Source organism: Copidosoma floridanum, unplaced genomic scaffold (assembly GCF_036245765.1).
Source record: "Copidosoma floridanum isolate Cflo_tuat_1 unplaced genomic scaffold, Cflo_Japanese_pri ptg000021l, whole genome shotgun sequence".
Lineage (NCBI taxonomy): Eukaryota > Metazoa > Arthropoda > Insecta > Hymenoptera > Encyrtidae > Copidosoma > Copidosoma floridanum.
In genome coordinates this window covers 15532271-15554921 of record NW_028321898.1, presented here as the reverse complement: position 1 = coordinate 15554921, position 22651 = coordinate 15532271, and the positions used below count along the sequence as shown (strand labels likewise).

General features: G+C 33.8%; 1 protein-coding gene across 4 annotated transcripts in view; it reads right to left on the bottom strand.

Annotated features, from left to right (window-relative positions):
* LOC106644045 (dystrobrevin beta) overlaps positions 1-22651 on the bottom strand; it is a 190503-nt gene that overhangs the window by 92410 nt on the left and 75442 nt on the right. For all 4 annotated transcript variants that reach the window (XM_089594703.1, XM_089594705.1, XM_014359391.2 and 1 more), the window contains exon 14: positions 20421-20725. In XM_089594703.1, the coding sequence (XP_089450829.1) occupies positions 20421-20725 (305 nt within the window). The remainder of the gene's footprint in view (positions 1-20420; positions 20726-22651) is intronic.

The window sequence follows — 22651 nt, the reverse complement described above, 5'->3', positions numbered from 1 at the left end:
TAAATAAAATAGTGTTATGCAAGTAAAAAAGCTTTAATTGTCTTAAAATATTATAGGGGAGGGTGGGGCACTGTCGTCACCCATTTTGTTCTCGTTAATTAGAGAGAACTTATTGTTGATGAGATTATTTACACACACGCATTTTAGAGATAAATATCTCAAGAAAGCAATTCCGCTTGAAAAAAAAAAAAAAAATCATACAATTATCATTTTTATAAAGTAAAATCAAACGATCTTCGAGCGGGTCCCAATTCGTCATGGCGGGGTATAGTTCGTCATAAGGGAGAAGGGCAGAGTTTGTCATACTCTCGGTAGGCATGGATCTGACTGCCGGTAAGGTTAGGTACAGTGCACTTATTTCCATGATTCCAAGTGATTAACAATTATTTGTATTAAAATCACTTGTGAAATAATATTTTTCAAATGCAAATAATGAGTTGAATTTCTCTTAAAATGCAGGCGAGCATACGTCAGATAAATAGAGAAAGGTTTATTGAATTAAAATGAAAAAATTTTTTGGAACGAAGTTCTTTATGTCGCATACTCGGGGGGCTGGAATTTTTAAACTGACAGATTTTTTTAAATGGAAGTGGTTTACCCGAAGTCTCTTCCTCTCAAGTTTCCCCCCTTACCCCATCCCCCTCACCTACTGTTCTCTACACACTTCCCCTCCCCCTACTATATATGTATATCTGCCAACCGTGCAGTGTTACTTTTCTGCACACCTTTGCCCACCATTAAGCAATTAATTTTTGAACAAATTTTAAGTTTATTTTCTCACAATGATTTTTCTTTAACTTAGAAATTTTTTCTTTTATAGTTTAAAAAAAAAAAAAAACACTTTTTTCAGTGGATTTGAACCACTCAACCTCCTGCATAGGAGTCCAGTACCTTACCCACTCTGCGACGAGCGCTGCCGACTATAGAGACTCGGTTTCTTGTACTTATCGTGTGATTCGTAACTATAATATTCCATTTTTATATGCATTCACTGATAATACATTCATTTCATGATAAATTATGTATTTTTTTTTCTCAATACTAAATCTAAAAAAAAAAAAAAAAAGTAATGAAATTAAATATTAAAAAAAAAAAATGAAATATGAAAAAAAACGAGAAATGACAAAAACAAAACAAGGGAAGTAAAAATATAAGATTAAATAGAAAAATAAACAAAGAAACGAAATAAAGGAAATACAAAAGAATGAAAGTAAACAGAAAAATAAAAAAAAATGAAGTAAAGGAAATACAAAAGACTGAAAAAAAAGTAATTAAATTAAATATGAAAAAAAAAGAAATGAAATATGAAAAAACAACAAACCAGGGGGGATGAATGGGTCATGGGATTCACGGTAAGAACGAAGTTCTTTAAACAGGACATGAGTACAAAAACATAATTTCTCAGGTAACAAGGGGGTTGCCAGACCCGTAGCAAGAACGAAGCTCTATAAACATTAGTACTACATTCATGTAGTTCACTAAACAAAAACTTGAAAAACGAATAAAAAAAAAAAAAAAAAAAAAAGTTTAGTACTCACGAAGTTCAATCATCGTGAGTACTGGACAATTTTTTACCGTGGATCCCATGACCCATTCATCACCCCTGGTTTGTTTTTATATAAATAGATTTATTTTCTGTAGTCTTAATCACGGTATCAAGATTTTTACTACTATTAATAGTTATTTACGTAACAAGTGCGGAAAAGACGATTGCCAGCACGAGTCGTGATTGACTCGCACGAGTGCGGGAAATCGTCCCGCACGAGTTGCGTACAAGTTTTTTCGCAATAAGTGTGCGGAAAATAGGTGTTATGATGAAAATAAAGTATGTTTGCTACTGTTGTACTCACATGGTAGCAGCAGTTAGTTACGCGTACCAGAAACTCTGGCAGCTACTGCCAGAGTTTGTATAGTGGCGATAGCCATGCTACGTAGTGTACACATTGTCAAAACATAAAAGCAGCGTTTACTATAGGTATGCATTAGCATCACAAATTAATTAAGACTAGCATACAGAAAAATTTCTAAAATAGTTAAACTTTAAACAATTGCATGTATTAAAGAGATGTGCGAAAATTACTAAGAGATAAAATTTTTTTTTAATATTACGAGTATTATTTAAACTGACAAAAAAGTTATCATTTGCAATATTGTATATTGGTACGGACAAATATTTGTTCTTGAAATGGGAAATAATGATTTGTTAACTTTTATAGAAATAATAACTATATTTATAACAAATAATAGCGAATGTTTTTTGATACGTCGAATACTAAGAGTTAATAAGTATTAAACAAGTGTATTTTAGTACAAAAAAAAAGAACAAATTTTGTTTGTACTAAGTACAGATTGCATAATTTCTTTTACATTTTTAGTTAAATACATGTGTCAAAACAAGTGTGTAAAAAGACTTCTCCTTAAAAAATAATTCAAGTTCAAATAATTGATACCATCCAAATATTAAACGCTTCTCGTACTCATAAAAAAACTGTTACACTGTTTGTACGAGTATTCGAGGTGAGACTCGTAGGACGGGTTTTAGTATTAGTTATTGCCACATGATGCTTTTTTACATTATGAAATGGAGCTAAATTGGTACTCTTTTTTTTTTAACACGTCAAATAGGACCGGTATTAGTTTTAACTTCAACCACTTCCTTTATTTTTGTACGGGCTTTTTAGCGCTAGTAATAGCGTCTCACCTTAAATATGGTAGTTGCTACAATACTAAGTAGTAAGCGCTGCTTTTATGATTTGACAATGTGTTATTAGTACTTGCAACTAAATTGCCACTGCTATGTGATTACAGCAGTACGAACCACACTCTACAGCAGACGCTGCTTCGTCAGTTTAAATGGTTATGATTCACATTTTGTAATAAAAGAACTTGCAATGAGCTTTCCAGGCCAAATGCAACTTCTTCCACGAACAAAAGAAAAATACAAGCCTTTTCTAAGTATGTTGAAGGGACCATTATAAATTTTAGTTTTACCGACTCCTTGAAATTCGTGAGTTCTTCCCTAGATAAATTATCATCATATGTGTATGAGTTTGAAATGGTAGAAAGAATATTAATGAGTGACGATAAATACAGTAATAAACAAATCAAGTTGTTAAAGAGGAAAGGTGTACTTCCTTATGATTACGTTTCTTCATTTAAAAAGCTTCAAGAAAACAGTCTTCCTTCAAACAATAATTTTTATAGCCGTTTATATTAAGCTTATATTTCTGATCCAGAGTATCAACATAAATGTATGGAATGCATTCAATATTAAGACAATCGGAAAATTTTTCGATTTCTATTCAAAGACAGATGTTTTGCTACTTGCAAGGGTGTTTGAAAATTTTCGAAACAATTGTCTTGAAGCATATGAACTGGACTCAGCTCATTATTATACTTCACCTAAGTTAACCTTGGATGCAATGTTAAAATATTAAAAGGTAGTGAATGTGCTTTTAAATACATAAATTTTTTATCGATAAACTTTATAAGTTAAATCATTTTTAAGTTTTAATTGGAATAATTAACAAATAATTATGTAATTATGTTTATTGAACGTGGTATACGAGGAGGCGTAAGTCAATGTGGCAATCGTTATGCCAAAGCTAAAAACCAGTATATGAATGAAGGCTATTAACCTAAAGAAAATGAAAAATACCTTGTGTATTATGACATTAATAATTTATATAGATGGGCTATGACTTAACCGTTACCTAATAGTGGTTTTAAAAGGATACAAAATATCGATCCAGTGCGTATCACGAAGGTGAAAGATGATGCCGAAATTAGTTATATTCTTAAAGTAGATTTTGAGTATCTAGAAACGCTATACTATGCACATAAGGATTTATCATTTTGCGCTGAACAGAAAACACCTGCAGAATCTAGAGGAAAAATTAATCATTATTTTATACGACAAAAGTTAATGCATAATACACTATTGACTACTAAAATAAGGATTAAAGCATGGTCTCTACTTGAAAAAATTCATAGAGTATTGGAATTGAAACAGAGTACACGGTTGAAGAAGTATACTGACTTTAATAGTTTAAAATACTAAAATGCGGAAAACGAATTCGAAAAAATGTTGTTCAAACTGTGTAAGTAGGAAGGACGATATATTGCAGAAGCACTCATTGCTACATTGAACATTCATAGTTGTAATATCTTTAACAATCAGCTTGTAGCAATACAGTTGTTACGCACTAAAGTCTACATTGAAAGAGCTACACACATTGGATTATGTATTTTAGACTTATCAAAAATACTTGTTTATAGCTTTCACTATGGCTTTATGAAAAATTGTGTAGTGAATCAATCTAAGCTAATCCATATTGATACTGATAGTTTTTTATATGAAGTGAAAGGAAATAATACCAAAATGTATAAGGCCATGACGAATTTGATACATAGGATTATGCTGAAAATAATCGATTTCACAATAAATAAGACAATATATCTGTGTGAAAATACGAGCATGTCTTGCGAGCAGAAAAATATCTAGTCACGTCACCATAAACTCTTATCAGAAAAATAAAATAAAATAGCGTTAAGAGTCTATGGCGATAAGCGTAATCTGCAGTGTGGTCAAACAGACACCTTACCCTGGGGCCACTTTAGTATTACGCCTAAACTAATCAATATAAGAGAATGAAAAAAAAAAAACCTATCATAGAAGCGAGACTGGAGGGGACACAACCAATTAATAAGTCAATTTTTGTCAAACGAAGGGGGGAGGGTCCTACATGAGGAGCTGCAACAACTGACGGAGCTTAATCTGTCAACAACTCCAAAAAGAATCATCATTGAGAATTTTACAAACAAGACAGTGGGTTCTAGTAGGATTGCGTACTCATCTAATTTTAAAAGTTGTGACACCATCTTGAATAAAAGGCCTAAATGAATTGAAGGTTAGTAAATATTCGCCATATTTTATAAATTGAATCGCATCACGGGAGGTCAATATTTCTTCACTAAGAAACTAAGAGAAGTTGAAAATCATCGTATTTTCATGCTCACAAAACTGAAGAAAGTCAATACGCAGTAAGGAATGAACATTGTGGATAGTTACACGATGAATTTCGAATATTTCTTCCAAAAATGGTTGTAAGTGCGTTACTAAAAGATGAAAATTATTTAATGAAATTGTAAGATGTGTTGTGTACAATATACTGGGCTCATTATACTGACTCCTTCTGTTAATGACGAGGCTATTCTAGCACAGGGCACCAACGGAAGAAGAACAAGGTTTCATAAAGCCCAGCGAGTTACAAATCGTGACCCTCGAGCGTTATCTACGCAAGAGACCAGGTGATAACTAGGGGAGGTCGCGCAAGAGACACACGCCTCTATCTTAAAAAAGCTAATAAAGGATTCATAAACGAGTTGAGTTCTTTTCATGAAGCATCTTTTTATCACCTAATCCCACGAACCAGTTTTGGTGTTGAGTGTGGGGTAGAAAGTGTCGGAATTTGTTTTTCTTCTCCCCTCTCTTTTTGGTTTCTTTGTTATTAAAACGTATACGATTTTCAACAAAAAGTACACATATTGCAATGCTACAAAAATCGAACTTGAGTGCCAGAACGGACCCGAACGGGACATAGAATAAACCAGCATTTATACGAGCGATTCTCAACAACAACGATCAGGAAGTCTGCAAAGCAGGTCATAGCAACTTATACAATAACAACTCGAAAAGCACCAGCAAGAGAGTAGTGGTTCGTTAGAGTTGGAGCCGTAGCCCTGCGTATCAAAGCTGAAAAGGGGAGTGTTAATCCGGGAAGGATGATACTCAGCATAATCATTCTGGCCTCAGGGGTACTGTTAATTTGGTAGGTGAGTTGTTTCAATTTTTTTATCTTTCTTATTTTTTCTGAACCCGAGACAAAAATATATAAACCTCAGCATAACTAACGTAAAACACAGGGATTTAATTAGTAGACTTTGCAGAGACACAGAAAAAATCTGGAAATAATAACTCGTACCTATGTCGGCTCAAGAATTTATTACTACTTTTATTCTTATCATTTTTATTAACAAAATCAGATAACAGATATTTCCAAAAGAATATTTCTCTCTATTTACCACCAAACAAGAATACAGCGCAAAATTAAAGAAACCAAGTGAATTATGAATGCCGCTCTTTTACTTTCTTGTCTTGCCTCTTACTATTCTTTTCGTCCGATAGTAATTAAGCCGTTACTTAAGTAATTTAACGCAGTTCCGTAACTAGGAGAATACATAAGCTTTGTCATAAGTAAAGAGAGAGTTACGTTTTACGATACGTGTATACATGTATGTATGTAGAAGGGAGAAAAATTATTCATTTAAGCAACATTACTTATGAGTCAGAAAGTGATAACGAAGGCCCAGGTAATACGATATCTGACACGTGCAGGCCAGAGCCCAGTAAAAAATAGCAAAAGAGAAATATGACAGAACAGATGTTAGAATTAGAATTTGAACAAGAGGGTGATGAGAAACTTGACGCCCTAGATGAAAAAATTAAGGCGATTGTAATGAACTTGTTTTCAAAGATCATAGCAAAGTTAACCAAAATAGAGGTAGATCATGGCCTCATGTATAGAAAATACACAAGCTACACGCAATCGTGACCACCTACGCAGACAGCGGAACACATAAAAAAACATTCTGTCTACGCTCAGCCATATGACGAGCAACATTTCGTTTTTTGAAGCTACTAGAATATGAAGAAATTTATTGGAAGAACTCAGAAAACGTTGAAGGGGACAATGTCGAATGCTTGGGGGAAGCAGTGGTAAGATTATTTAATATAGAAGTAAGTGATGGAAAAGAAAAAAACGAAAAATCTTACAAAAGACGAAGCGGAGCTACAGAAAAAAAACAGGTGGACAAGATAGTGTCACTTGTAGATACAGCCGGTTACAACCATGAAGAAAAAAAACATGTGAGAAGACTGATCAAGTCGAATCCATACGTATTTGGCCTTGATGGGGATCCTCTCAAGGCAACGCACCGTTGAAGCATCGAATTATAACAATGTCAGATAAACCCATCGTGGCGAAAAGATACAGACATCCACCAGCGATAAAGAATTAAATAAAAATTGAAATAATGAAAATGCTCGAACAAGGGATAACTCTACCCTCCACTTCTTCATATAGCTCAAACACCTGGATAGTGGCAAAACAACGGGGGCCAAACAACCAAAAAAAATGTGAAAGTAGTCACAGTTTTTCGACTACTAAACGAAGTTACAGTAGGTTCATCTTACTCGCTACCGTTTCAGAGTGAGACCTTAGAGAACCTAGCATCAGCACGTTAAATCATGATAGTGGACCTCAAATCGAAATTTTCTCAGGTAAAAATACACAAAGATGATGAAAATAAGACGGTATTTTTGGGCCCAGATGGGCATTGCCAATACAAACGGATGCCAATGAGATGCAAGGACTCGCAAAACACATTTTTAAGAGCAATCGCACAAGCACTCACAGGGTTACAAGACCATGAAATAGAAGTGTATATTGACGACATAATGGTCTTTGCCCCTGAACTTGAGGAGCATGGGAGATGATTCATTAAACTGTTAAAATTACTGGCAGCTGTAAATCTCACGATTGAATCCAAATCTAAAAAATTTCAAAAACAGTGAAAGATCAGTTAGTTAAAATAATTGAAAGGAAGTTGAATATTATGTTCTCTGGAATTCGCGTTGACTGTATGCTAACTCATTTAAAATATGAAACTATAGGTAGTGCACTTCTTAAATTTTCAAGTTCATTCATTGTTAAGCACTTGAAAAGTGATCATCATTCATCATTGCAAAGGCTGTGGAGTTATAAAGACACTTATCAACACACTGCCTGTAGAACTACACGTACCAGGATATCAGTATTGCAGACAAGACACTAAATTAGCCAAGAAGTTAGCTCACGGATATCTACGTATTAACCTATTAAATATATCCTGTAAACAACACGATACAGCAAATTCTCAGAATCAAGAAAACATTACAGCAAGCAACATTGCTGATAAGATTCACGCTGAACAGGCGTGGCAAAGATTCAAAACCAGAGAGTCTAGTTTAGGGGAAAACCTGCTGCTTTAACCATCACCAACGCCATGAAGTTAAAATTCAACCTCGGCATGGCATCGTTTCGTAGTACGAGTTTTAGTAAATTGAGTAAGAATAAAATAAATAAGAAGACAATCACTTTGAAGAACTTGATTCAAAGTGCCTTGAAGTCTATGGTTTCGAGCAGTTGTGTTTGGAAAGTTATTAGTTTAGCGTTAAAGGGAGCGCAGGATGCTGTGAAAAAAGTTGGTAGCAAGAAAAATATTGTAATGCCTCGAGTATTGCCTATACTGCGTAAAACTAGTAGATTTTTAGTATATTTTGTTTCTACGTTTTCTGGCTTAAGTGCTTTAGGTGCTATCACTAATGGTGTAACTGGAGTTGTCAAGGCTATTATAATGCTAAAGTCCCTCGAAAATAAAAAAAAACTGCCTTATCAAGCTCTTACAGACTATGACTTCGTCAAGTATGAAAAAATTTTGAAAAATTCCAAATTTCCATGGAGTTTTTATAAGAAATGCTGTGCCAGCTGATAGCGCACGTTTTTCCTACATAGTTAATAAACAATCTCCATGATAAAGATGGCCGTGGTACTCACTGGGTTTCCTATAGAAAGCGAAGCAATAACGTGGCAGATTTCGACAGTTTTGGTGACCTGCAACCACTGATTTATCTAATGCTATGTTTTGATGTTAATGATGTCAATTATAATTATGAGAGGTACCCACATTTTGGTACATTCTATTGCGGCTATATTTTCAATAGCCGTCTTTGTAAAAAAACTCCATCATCAAGCTATATAAACGTATCCCAATACTCAAGTAAAATTAGTCATTAAAAAACTGTCATGGGAAAATCGTTGCCATTAAGTTTATTAGGAACATCATCGGTTCTCGAAGCGCAATATTTTCCACCTACCGAGTTATCATCAGCACATAACTACATTCTTGGTCTAGTATAACTCTTAACTTTCAATTGAATTCGAAATATTGATGAAGGTCATAATAAATCTTACGTAGGTGATTAAGTGGTTGTTTTTTCCACCAGCAGCTACAAAATTCAAGATATGGAGTCATTTTTGATCGATGTATTACAACCCAAAAATATAGCTACTAGCATCAAACCAAACAATAATACTCTTTGAAGCGTGATATCGCGTGGTTATACTATTGATTTCAGACCAAAAGATTCTATAGACCATCTTTAAGGCTTTACCAAATGAATTCTTACAGATACCACTCCTCACAATTCAGGTTAACCTGTTACTATTCTCAAAGTTAACACATTGAGAATTGAGTGTAATATCAGTATCAGAGCCTGTATAACAGTAAAAATTTATGCCGTCCACGAATTTTTTCTGGCTGTACCACCAGAATACATGATTGTTCCATCGCAAATAATTAACTCATCTAATGCTGTGAAAATAATACATCATCTTCAGGTAGGCATTATTGATGAGGAAGGTGACTTGATTAATTTTCGTGGATCAGTTATAAATATACGGCTACACTTAAAACAACTCAACTAAAAATGAGCTTAGTGCCCAACAAAAATAACAACAACTTGAGTGAATTTGAACGAGGCTATAAAAATAAGTTTACGAGGGTAAGAACAGTTAGTTATTCATGAGCTAACAAAATTTTACGAAGCTATAAAAATAAATCAAAATGGATGAGATGGATCAGTTGTCGACGAATTCCCAAAGCATTTACACGTCATAACTTATAGTTCTTAAAAAAACTTAGGCCTGAAAGTAAGAGCTTCTGATGACAAATAACTTGTGTTTTTTTTCTGCCTGCAAATGAAAAAACGTCGAGACGGAAGAGATTTTCAGCATTTGATCAAGTGTCGTATTCGATGAGTCATTTGCGTACTACAAGATTCATGCACATCGACCCCACATTAAATCTTAATTCGACATCAAGATTAATGTTTCTTACCTTCTCAAATTTCCGTACGTACTGCTGGATGTGTAGCAAATGAAGATGATGGTACTTTATTAAGAACAACACTAGCTAATAACGACATCTGTTGAAAGTAATATGATATAAACTGAACGGTATGGAAATTGGCAAGCGTAAAAATGTTGGATTAACAGCTTTATTGAAAATTCTGGTTGGATTGACATTGAAAAAAAAAAAACTATCATCAATGATCGTTCTTATTTTAAAGTGTCATTACCTTTGAGTATAATATTTGGTTTCACTGAGGACTATCGTAATGTTCTGGTTAATGCAAAACATGAGTTAATTCTTACAAGATATGATGTTATCGCTGTTATACAAGTAGCTAAAAATCAAAATTTAGAAAAGTATAAGCCTTCATTGACTCAGATTAAGTAGCTTGTGCCTTACATAACTGTATCAGATAGACGAAAAATTTATTTGCTCGATGTTATTGCAAACGACAAATCTATTTCTATGAGTTTCTATGAGTTTTCGCAATTGAAAGTTGTATAAGTATCCTATATTACCAAAAACTTCTAGACATGTTTGGGCTATCAAAACGTTCAATCAGTTAGAGAAACCTCGATTTGTTATTTTGGGCTTTCAGAGAAAACCAAAAAATGAACCTGCTTCGAATGCCAGTTTTTTTGATCGTTTTAATATAAGCGATGTGAAACTTTTCTTAAACTCACACTATTATCCTTATGAAAATCTTAATCTGGATATTAATAAAAATCAGTTTTTAATATCATACGATATGTATAAGAATTTTCAAGCAGCCTATTACGGGAAAGAACCAGAACTTATGTTTGATAAAACAAATTTTATCACACATATTCCTCTGATTGCAATTGACTGTTCTAAGTAAAATAAAGTTTTAAAAAGCACACCAGCAGATGGACACTTTATGTTGGAGAACAATAGAATTTCTTGAAAAATGTATCCCCTTACTGTCTTATTCTACATGATAGGATCGTAGAGTAGAATCCTATAAGTGGTGACGTAAGAAAATTTGGTTAATCACGTTTATGAAATTGAAAAATTCTTGCAGCCTTCAACATGATGGAGAACGTGGTGGATATGCAGGACTTCCAGATATCTGGCAATGATTATGTGCTTACAGAGTTGGCGATTCGTTCACTTTATGGGGATGATGAGCCACAATTATTTCTCTTTAAGCTGCCATTTCCTTGGCGCAGACTAAATGATAAATACAAACGCAATACCTTATGGCTTCAGCTGGCCGATCATGTATTAGATTGGCAATCAGGTGATATTGACTATACGGAAATCGGTATTGTGATTTGTAAAAAATTTGAAAGATGCACAAAAAAAGTTTTTATAATGGGAAAATTGTAGAAAAAGTTTTTTGAAATGATTAATTTGCAAGATATTAATATGACTGTTTACCCACTATTAGAGCTCCCAACATTGGCTACTACACACCCCCACCATAATGGTGCATATAGATCAATGTGTGCTGTTTACGATGTAAATCGAATGAAAAAATTCTACTTTCAAATGAAGTGGGAAGGTGTTACTGGCTCTGATAGAGAGGTGCAATAATAAAACCATCGTAGAAATTAACTTCTTTATAATCAGATCTTCTTCATTTAAAGTGTAACTGTCGAGCAGTCAGCATTAAAATGGGTCCGTACTTCAATAAACCAAATAAGTCGGAGGAAAGCAGCAAGAGTTGTCATACTAAAGACGATGAAGATAGCTGGAATAGTATATTACGCACCTGATGAACGAGAATTATAATGTCACAGATTTCACGTGAATAAATGTTGATAACGTGAAATCTAAAGCATTTCATAAACTCTGAACATCGTGTTTATACTATTTTTTTGCATACCCTCGCCCAAAGAGCTGATTATCTGTTTTGGGGTAAAGTAAATATGACGTACTTTCGGTGGGGGTATGCAGAAAATCTCCTTTAGAAAAGCACATTGAGGCATTTGAGTCATAAGTCAAAAATAAATATTATTCTGAAAATATTCGATCATGTCCTAAAAAAGAGGGATGTAAAGTAATTAAAAAAAAAAAACATAATTTTGTAAAACAATTGGCTCTTTACAATGGCCATCATTTTCTTTCATATTTATTCTTGTTAAGTGTCAACTTGCGTAAATAAATAGCAAAAGTCGTCACCTAACAAAGCTGACTGTGTACTTTGTGGCTCTTGGAAGTGTCAAGTGACAACCGAAGCGAGCTACGAAGCCTAAACACATGGAGTCAGCAAGTACCTGCCCCACAGCATGTGACACAAAGAAGTTTTAACTAAAGCTTCGCACAAGGTGCATTTCTTCGCGCGGCGTTTTAGTTAGCAGCCCGCTACTGAAAACATTAATCACTTATAATTTTAAAAGAGTGACTAGACATTTTATCTTTTCTGTGTCCATTTTTTGTACGAGTAATATAAAATAAGTCAATATAAAATCATCAGTAGCAGAAGTTTAAGGTATTTGATTTTAAGTTATTATAAAATAAATTAATATAAAGCCATTAGGAGAAGGAGATCAAGTTGTTTGAATAAATAATTAAAGATAATTAATGATTCAATTATCAGAGTTTCCAGTATTTGAGTTGCTAGGGAAAGAAAGGTAAGTTAACACGGATATTTTGTACAACTTTCTCGCTCTTCTTTCTTTTAAACGAATAAATAGTTGGACTATCTGCTGTCCCGCAGCCTGTGAAGCAGAGTGAGACTGTAGTCTATCATCTACGGCTTTAAGTCAAAGGTACAGTTAAATGATACTAATTATCATTGAACAATTTTTTATTAAAATAAATGTATTAAATTTAAAATTTGTATTCTAATTAAACTAACCTTTGCTCATGCTTTCCTTATGATTGAGAAGTATGAATTAATTATTACCATACACAGAAAATTTAATTTATAAATAAGTAAATGAATGGTAAATAGCTATTTATAATATCAACAACAACAGCTTGTTGAAAATGGTTAAACAAGATTAGTGATCACAGTATCACTGAACATTTTTCGTTACAAACAGAGTCAGAAGGATTCATCATTCAGAAAACTGCAAAATAGAGAACGGGTAGGTATTATACAAGATGAAGTAGTAAGGAAAGTAAGTGAAGACGATCAAAAAGTGGGTACATAAACAGATCAGCTCAGTTAAGTCCAGTTTCAGAGAGTATTTAGTTGTCAAGTGAGCTTCACGTGAGACAGTCTCTCTACAAGCATTCAAGAATTTAGTAAGCGGTATTCATTTACCCCATGGTAACGTTTTAACTACTGCATAACAATAATCTCAAAAAATTTATTTTACAGCACTTCATCGTATCACGGTCAATACCTTCCCACCAACGAAGAATTTGTCAGAGCGATAGGTTAAAAGAAAGTACCCTGTTGATAATGTTCAACGTGTAACTGCAATGTACGGTCGTAAGAAAGTCATTATGATCAACAAAGAGTTAAAGATTTTTCTACTTGATCAAGTCTTCAAACCTCTTGTGAATGATTATAAGTTGTTTAATAAACTATGCAAAAAAATGTGAAGATTTTGGATTAAAAAACTTAGCTACAGTTCCATCAACTAGAAAGCTAAGCTTAGTGTATTTTTTCCCCGGAAGATGGAAGATGCTCACTGACTAATACAGGAAAAGAAATACTTGACATCAATGTTATTATTTAAGTTTTAAAATTAAAAATTTTTAAAAAGTGACTTTTTAATTCACACAAGGCACATATGGGGGACTTCGTACAAAATTGATGGTTAGAACGATTTTAATTTTTATTTTGTGATATTATAGAATTTTACTATCCATCAATGAATAAAATTTGAGAATTTTCGGTTTGTAAGAATCATAACCAACTACATAATACCAACTGTACTCTACATAACGTTAAGTTATTTAAATACTGTATTCTAGCAGCAGACTTCATGGATGGAGAATAAACATGGAGTCGAGGGATAAGACATGTCTGTATCTTACAGGTAAGAGCGGGATTGGGGACTCATCAGTTTGGTACGGAAGTGCCTATACGGCATCTGTGAGCAAAGTCAAAAGCATGCATTATTTTGCGAAAAATTGCATGCATGCGAGAGAGGTAGCAAGCAAGCAACAACCCATCAGCTGCTTAAATAAAACAGTGAAATCTCGTTAGCAGTAAGTGAGTGAGCTTACTAAATATAAGCTTATTTATCTTATCCTGTAAGTATCATTTTTACAGAATTATCTGGAATAATTAGTGCTGTAGGAATTTTGTTGATAAATTCGTTATATTAAGATTTCAGACTTTATCTCGTTAGATGTGATATGCAACTTGTGAGTTTATCCAACAGCCAAACAGTACCTTTTGAAGTAAATACAAGGTAATTTAAATCCATTTATTATTAAATGAAGGTTGCCTATATCAATGCTATTTGGTTTTTTGCTTGTCATAGATGGATAGTGTCAAGCTAAAGAAAATCCAAATAAATAATAAGGATCAAGTTGTTGATATTCTTGTGAAAGATAATAAGATTAGAGAAACAACATTACTTGATCTAATTTTGATCACAGGTATTCTATCATACGAATTTGAAAGGGAGACATTTGCTTTGGACTCTGATAAGAATTTAGTTATTATTTATTATGGAGTTAACTTGTACAAGTTTAATGCTCATGATAAATGTTTTTCAACTTACGTTTTCATTACTTGAAATTGGATTGTATAATTGAATACCTATTTATCTGTTTTTTTATACTTTCCCAATAGTAGTGAGTAAATCTCAACCAAAAAACCAAAACTGTTCGAGGATATGCGAAATAAGATCAGGGAAAAGTTTCTTGGTAAAAATTCTAATGTAATACACTGAATATGCCAAAATATTATTTATTAACGTGAAGTACTTATGATGATATCTTGAAGGTATCAGTTCAAAAGGTCGTGAATAAGAAATAGTTAGTAAACCCAACAGCAAGTGAAAAAGATACTTGTAGAAGAGTAGTATTCATCGGGTGGCTTGACAAAAAAATTCCCTTGCTCACTTACGAAAGAGTGTCATTTTCTCGAACGAAAAAATTGAGAATCTTGTTAAAGATAAGTACCCGTCAAAACGACTGAATGTGCACATCACTTTAAAAGCAATAACTATTCTTGTAACCATCCAGCTTCGATTTCTAAGCCATTTCCGATTTATTCTCTTCCATCTATACATGAAAAGTTTACAAACCAAGACATTGAAATATCCTGTATACAACCAATAAAATTATCGCCTAAAAAATAAATACAACAAAATCTAGATTTTACAATTTTGCTGTTTCGAATGATGTACGTGAGAATAAATTGGATCATCTAAACGTTCCTTCTGTTGACCCAAGCAAAGTTATTCTGTCAAAAATTATTCTAGATGAAGGAACTCAAGGAAAAGTATACATGGGATCATTTCTTGAAAATAAAGTTGTCATGAAGATTATGTTAAACGGATTTATGGAAAAAAGTATTATACAAGAAATTACACTGATAATTCAAATAAGATACTTTCATATCGTCTCAATAATGGATGTTGGAGAGAGTAATGTACAATATCAGATAATCATGGAGTATTTTGAATCATCGACCCTATATGATATAGTGTTTGGCACAGAGATTTCAAAGAAATACCGTCTTGATTTGTCAAACAAGCAGTTGATTGCTCATCACGTTTGCTCAGCACTACCATATCTTCCCTTACAAGACACTCCAATAATCTATCGTAATGTCAAACCTTCTCAAACATCGCTACTTTGTCACGAAAATATGTGAACGTGGGCTAGGGAAGTTTATGTTTGATAAACAGTTTGGAGTCTAAAATGAAAGGTGGTATGTGTGGTACATACATGTATATGTCTTCAGAATTGTTTTTACATTGAAACGAAGCCACTACAGCTTCCGATGTGTGGTCATTCGGTTGTTGTGTGGTTAAATTGTTCACTGGAAAGTCTGTGTGGAACACGACAAATTACGGTTGGGATGTGTATAGATGCGTAAGGCAAAATTTAGAAAGTAAAAATGTTCCTGCAATAGAACGTATGCCTAATTCAATTAAAAACAAAATTTTCCCATGTTTTAAGTATAATTTAAATAATAGGCCAAACATGATAGAATTGATTACTGTATTTTCTAAATCAGATGAAAATGTATTATGTTACTTAATAGCAGTTAGGTTGATACTTAAAAAATGCGTTCCTATTACATTGTTATTTGCCTAATTATTTATGCAAGTATTACTGGTATCTGATTAATAAAGTATTTATCAAGTGGATTAAAAAAAAAGATTTTGTGAAGTTTGAATAAATCCGATTTTTAAACAATTTAAATGTTTGCTTTAAAAATAAGTGTATGGGTGCTTTTTATTCCACAAGTGCTATGAGATTTCTTTCATTTAAGGTGAAAAATGTAGATTAAATCATGTAATAATATAAATAATTAGTTGTGTATGTTTTTAAATACAATAAATAAGAAAAAAAAATTTTTTTTATAGCTTTATCAAGCCTGCGTACGAAAATATTCATGAAAAATGATAAAAAATTTCGTTAGCTTTAATGACATTCATAACTTTAACAAAAAAAATTAAACGCATCTTCTGCTATACCGATCGTAAGAGAGGATTGAGAAATATTGCTATATACTTAATAAGTTCTGGAGATGCTAATTGTGGTTCAGTAGTGTATTCCTCCTGAAGATATTCAACGTATCTGAAGTCCACTGGCTGTCTGCAATCACGAGCTTTAAACGTGCTTGGACTATGAAATAACTCATTTAATTTTCCATTAATGATATTGACATTATTTTTGTTTCCTTATTTGGTGTTCATTCAACTCTTTTTTCGTTAATATCAAATCTTTTCTTATTACAGGTCCCAAACAGTATCTGAGGCCCTCTATGTACACTGGATCATTCACATCCACAAGCTTTGCACATTCCATTAGTTTAAATACAGACGCATAAGAATCACCCAGATGTTGTCAAAACTGTCTTTAATAAGCCTCAATCCTTTGATTGTGGGTGCTTTTACCCTTCATTAAACTAAATGTTTGATCAAATTCATCATTATGATGGTACCGTAGGGCCATCTGAATATTTTCCATCACACCAACCTCTGTACCATGGTCTGTTCCAATTATACTAGGCAAAAATCTATGCTTTTGTATAAGCTGGCAAAGTAATATCCAATTCCTTTTGGATTGTTATTGAAAGATGCTACTTCTAGCGACAAAAGTTTTTTGGAGAAGCCATGAATGAATCCGTAAATGGCAAATCCAAATCTTTTTAACTTATTGTGGCCATCAACGTGCATCATAAAATTTTGACTAGGGACCGTGTACACTCTCCTTTTTAATCTATATTTTTGCTTTTCATCAACTCCTTGTGGATCTAATTCATTTGAAATTCTTAGCACAGTACTTTATTTGACTTGTAAGTCATATAGTTTTTTCAATCTCAGCTTCATTTTTTCCGAGTCTAGTCACTGCTACATCCTCGACTGTACAAGTTCGACTCGCATCCTTGTTGCTTGCTTGCTACCTCACTTGCACGCATGCAATTTTTCGCAAAATAATGCATGCTTTCGACTTTACGCACAGATGGTACATAGGCGCCTCCGTAGTTTGGGGCTAGCGAGGTGGTAAGCTCAGTTTAGAGGGTGCTAGAGAAAAGAGCTTCCAGTTTGCAACAGAAAGAACATCTACATGTATTTGTTCTAAAATGGCGCTTTATACACAGATATACTTTATTTCCTAAAATGCTATAATCCCATAGGTTAAAGGTTTTTTGAGCTGAGCTTGCCACTTTACTAGAGGAGGTGGAGTCTTCATATTGAAGGTATATGTCATTCACCTGATTTGATGTCAAAAATAGTGCACAGCAGGTTCTGTTAGAATACTGCACTCTCAACAACAGCTTTCTATCATGAGAAATAAATAACTAATGAAAACGGTAGATAATGATGATTTCTGATAACTATATGCTTTTAAAACTTGGGTAGTAAATTTTATATGTTTCGGGTAACAGACCAGTCCTGACCTTCCACAAGCCCTGGGAACCAATAGACTGACTTATTTAATCCTGTACAGAGCTGGCCTAGGAATTTCACAGCATACCTTCTGACTAGCTAGTCTAAATCTGCAACGGATTTTCAGAAGTAGATTCCAAGGTCAAAGCCTACGTGACTTTCTGCACGTTTTTCGGTCTATGTGAGAAGCCAGAATAGTTAAGAGGAGTCAGTCTATATCTTACATTTGTCCATGGCGCATTGTTCCAGATCTATAAGCGTTCAATGTGATCACGTACAAAATCAGACGGCGAGTATTTTAGTGTTATTCATAAGTTATTGGTGTCAGTCAAATGAATTATTGAATTCCTCTGAAGAGTTTCACCAGATACCTAGAAATAATCTTCATAAAAAAGCTACTTTGGAATAAAAGATACCTCGAGCTTCAGCACCTAAACAAGTAATAAACCTACTGCTCAAGGCTAACTGGATGTTAGAACATACTATCTGCATCTTCTTGCTCCATGCCCAGAGCCCTAGTTAGGACAGTTTTGCGCACTGTAAGAAAGAGCGCAGTAGGCTATCACGCACACTTCTGTAGTGCGCTTTACATACTGTGCAATCTTTTTGAAGGTATTGGACTACATCCAACAAACATAATAGTAGAATCGCATATCCTTAATTAAAGCAATCGTATATTATGCACCTTATGAGCAAGGATGAGAATGTCTTGGATTTCACGTAAATAAACGCCCGAGGTGAAGCTGAGGGTGGTTAATATAAAATCTAATGCATTTCTTAACCACCAAACATAGAGAGAATTTCATTTTTTATGAATCCTGCGCCGAGCGAAGGAATTTCTTCGTCGTGAATCGGGACGAAAGTTCCTTCTTTCGGCGCAGTATGGTAAAAAAGTTATGTCTACTGATGTGCAGTAATAACGTGCACTTTCAGTGATCTAACTGGAGGGAGCTTCTCGGACAGTATCCCAGAAGTCGAATGATGCTATAAGGAGAGTTTGAATATTAATACTATAGGAAGAGTACTAAGCTATGTCTTCGGAACCGCATGACGTAGTAGCTATCTTAGTTTACCGACTTAAACCGCCTCTGAAAAATCATTGTGTCTATAAAAAGTTATGGATAACAGATTTTTTGTAAGATTTTTTACAATCAAGTATACTGATGATGAGAAACAGAAAATATCTCAAAATTTGACTGACGAGTGATATCATTCCATGTTGAAATTTTAAACATCTTTTGGAGGTTTAATTAGAATTGTTTAAATAAATATAAAATAACTAAGTTCTTATAAATGAGAAATTACCATATCCAATCCTAATATCTTGACTTACCTGTACTTTAAATTTTTCCACTAGATTTGAGAAACGATCTCAGTTGTGTTGTGTCAAAAGTGTAACATTATTTTGCATTTAATTCCATATATGGCCTGAGAAATGAGTAAATAAGTTAAAAAATTTTCGATTTCTCGTTACCAATAAACTGTTCAAGATTTAATTTTTTAAAGTGCTAGCACTAGAACTACTAAAAGGTACTTGGGAGTGAATGTGTGATGTATAATTACAAGAGAAATTTAATATCAATTAACAACATAGTTAAAGTTTAGCTGTTGAGATAATGTAATAGAATCAAACTAAGTTGATTCTATTGAAGTAATTTTTATTACATTATAAGTAATGTATAATCTACACTAATAGGCATACAATAAAATGACAAATATTATACAAGAAATATGGTACACATGACTACTAAATACATAAATTGCAAGCAAATTAAAACTGATTTCAACAAAAAAAGCTTTTCCTAACGACTGACAAGTTAAATATTAAAAATAAATGAAAACAGAATAGTATATTTTTTAGCTAGGGCAGAAAGTGAAACTTGCATACTCGAAGGGCGCGGTTGTTGTATGTTTCTGCCCGAGGAAAGAACGACATTTTTTGTACCAAGTGCAACTTTGCGTCCGTGGGCACACTTTCCGTCTGCCAATTACTTTCCGCCCTTGAGTGGGAACAAACTTTGGGCCTGATCAGATCAGAATGTTTCTTTCCACCCGTGGATGGAAAGTAATTAGCGGGCGGAAAGTGTGCCTTCGGGCGCAAAGCACTGCACCAGAGAGATGAAAAATTAATTTAAGACCAAATATGAAGATATCAGGCATATAATTTCATAAGGTCATTTAAATATTTGAGAGAGAAAGCTTTAAAGTTCATTTTGTCTTACTACGACTAGTTTTTGTGAGCTGAACAATGGCGTAAATTTTTAAACACGAAAGTATTCTTCGAGATGTGGGTTGGAATACATCAAAGTATAACTAGATAATGCACAAATACGGATACGTTTCAGGTGATGATGCTCATACGGTGGTGCCATGCAGGGCAACAAGCATGCCCGAGAAGACACCTACCTGACATCACCGCCAACGCAGGACAAATTATCAGGTATAGGTGAGTTTTGCATCGTTCCATGAAGTCCAGAATTAGTTACTCCTTGGGCACCCGTCGCTACAGGTGGAGCTGGACTCTGGTAGCTTCGTGACATCTGCTGCTGGACTTGCGTTTGTTGCTGCTGATGATTGGAAATAGAGTTGAGTGGACCTCCTGGAGTTGGAGGAGCTGAGCGACTGTTATGCACACTACCAGGTGGAAGAGGTGGTGATTTTGTGCTACGTGGAGAGTTGTTTGGTGTTGAGCGTGGTGATGCTTGGTGGATCTAAAAACCAAAAGTTTATCTTCCTTAATTGTGATGTATCTCTAATACATTTTTAAGGTAGTTGGTGAACATTTACTATTTAATATGTATAAGCTATATTGATTTTGTAATAAGTCAGAGAAAGCTCAATAAAAAAAAAAATAAAAAAATTTAATATGTATAATTTCAGTTTTTAATCATTTTTTCTGTAAATGTTTCTAATTTTTAAGCAGGAGACAAGCAACGATCTAAAAAAGATATTTGTAGAATTTCAAAGTATTTGTTTGTTCCAAGATCTAAGAACAAAGTTTTTAAAATTCTATATGAATTCAGCTCAGTGCAGGACTTTAATAAATATTTGAATTAAAGTAAGTAAAAAGATTTTTTGAAAAATGATTCTTCAACATTGGCCCTTGTGGTATCTTATGATTTTATTAAAGAGAGAAGCAAGGTGGATGTCCCAGTACTCGCTCACTTAAGCAGACGAAATGTCCCAATAGTCAGTCACTTTTTTTCGTTTATGGGCCTTCGTTGTATTTTTAATTGGGTTTATACATTAACTTGTATTGAAAGAGTAATTGCTTAGTGTCTGAATAGCTACCCGATTCATATATGTTTTGAAAATTTATAGTGAAAAAATCAGCCAGATGACTAACTATTGGGACATGACCGAGTACTGGGACATCGACCTTAATGGAAGCTTTCGTATCTGGTTGCGCACGTTGCCAGCGCAAGCACAAGGCTAAGCTTACCTGCTTCGCAGGTCCTGAAGAACACCTTGTGCTTGCTTTGGTTAGATGCGAATCCTATTTATTTTACTGAGGGCTCACTAGATCCTCAAAAATGCTCGAGGTAGCAGATAGTATATTTCTTACCTAGGGCAGAAAGTACAACTTGCGTACCCCAAAGGGTACGGTTGTAGTATGTTTGTGCCCAAGGTGAAAGTGTCATTGTTTGTATTTGAGGGCCTAAAGTGCAACGTTGTGCCCGTGAGCACACTTTCCACCCACTACATGGAATCTTATAAAAAGCGGTATTTATTACCTTTTATAAATGAATGAATAAGTAACAAAGAATATTTGTTCCATTTAAAGAGATTAGTACCTTGGAGAATATGATACTTCACACCTTCTCGTGAATTTCAAGTATTTTCTGAATCTAGACTCCTGATTTTTATTATAATTTTTTTTCCCGAATTTTTGACGCCATTTTCATTACAAAAATAGTTATTGAAGATGCAAAAAATTAAATTGTATCCCGTGGACCGCAAAACGATTTCTATTGGTCAAAACCTTCGTGACGTCAGGAATACGAAAACCGCTCTCCCTTGAGCTGGAGAGGACGTAAAAAGTATGGTTTTTTTTAATTTATTTTATTTTATTTTCGGGATTTTTTTCAGAAAAAAGTGATCATAAGTCTAAAATATGTATCACGGGCAGATCACTTTTCTGGACAAATCGGCACTAAGTGCGAAAATAAAGGTCATACAGTTGTGTAGTCTTATTTCTATATCTATATGTATACTTGAACATAAAACTGCTCTTATGTCGAACTTAATATTTTAGATTAATTTGAGATTTCAGGGTACATAAGGCACCTTCTTTCGTGACACATACGTAACTTACAACATCTTATCTCCATAACTTTTCCTCACAGATCTTTAATTATAGGAATGACTGATTTTCTAGAAAAGTGAACACACTGAAATTTCATACATTTATTTACACAACACTTCTCAGCTTTCGTGCTTTTGATACATTAAAATGATCATCTTTTGTCATTCAGTTAAAAGTCATCCTCTTATCAACTATTGGAAGATTTCTTGAGTCATCTTTAGTAAAATCGCGAGTGAAATTGGCTTTTTTTTATATTAGTCATCGTGTAATGTGTATATATCTAGAAATAAGGTTAAGCACTGTACAGTTTATATCATCGCACTTAGTGCCG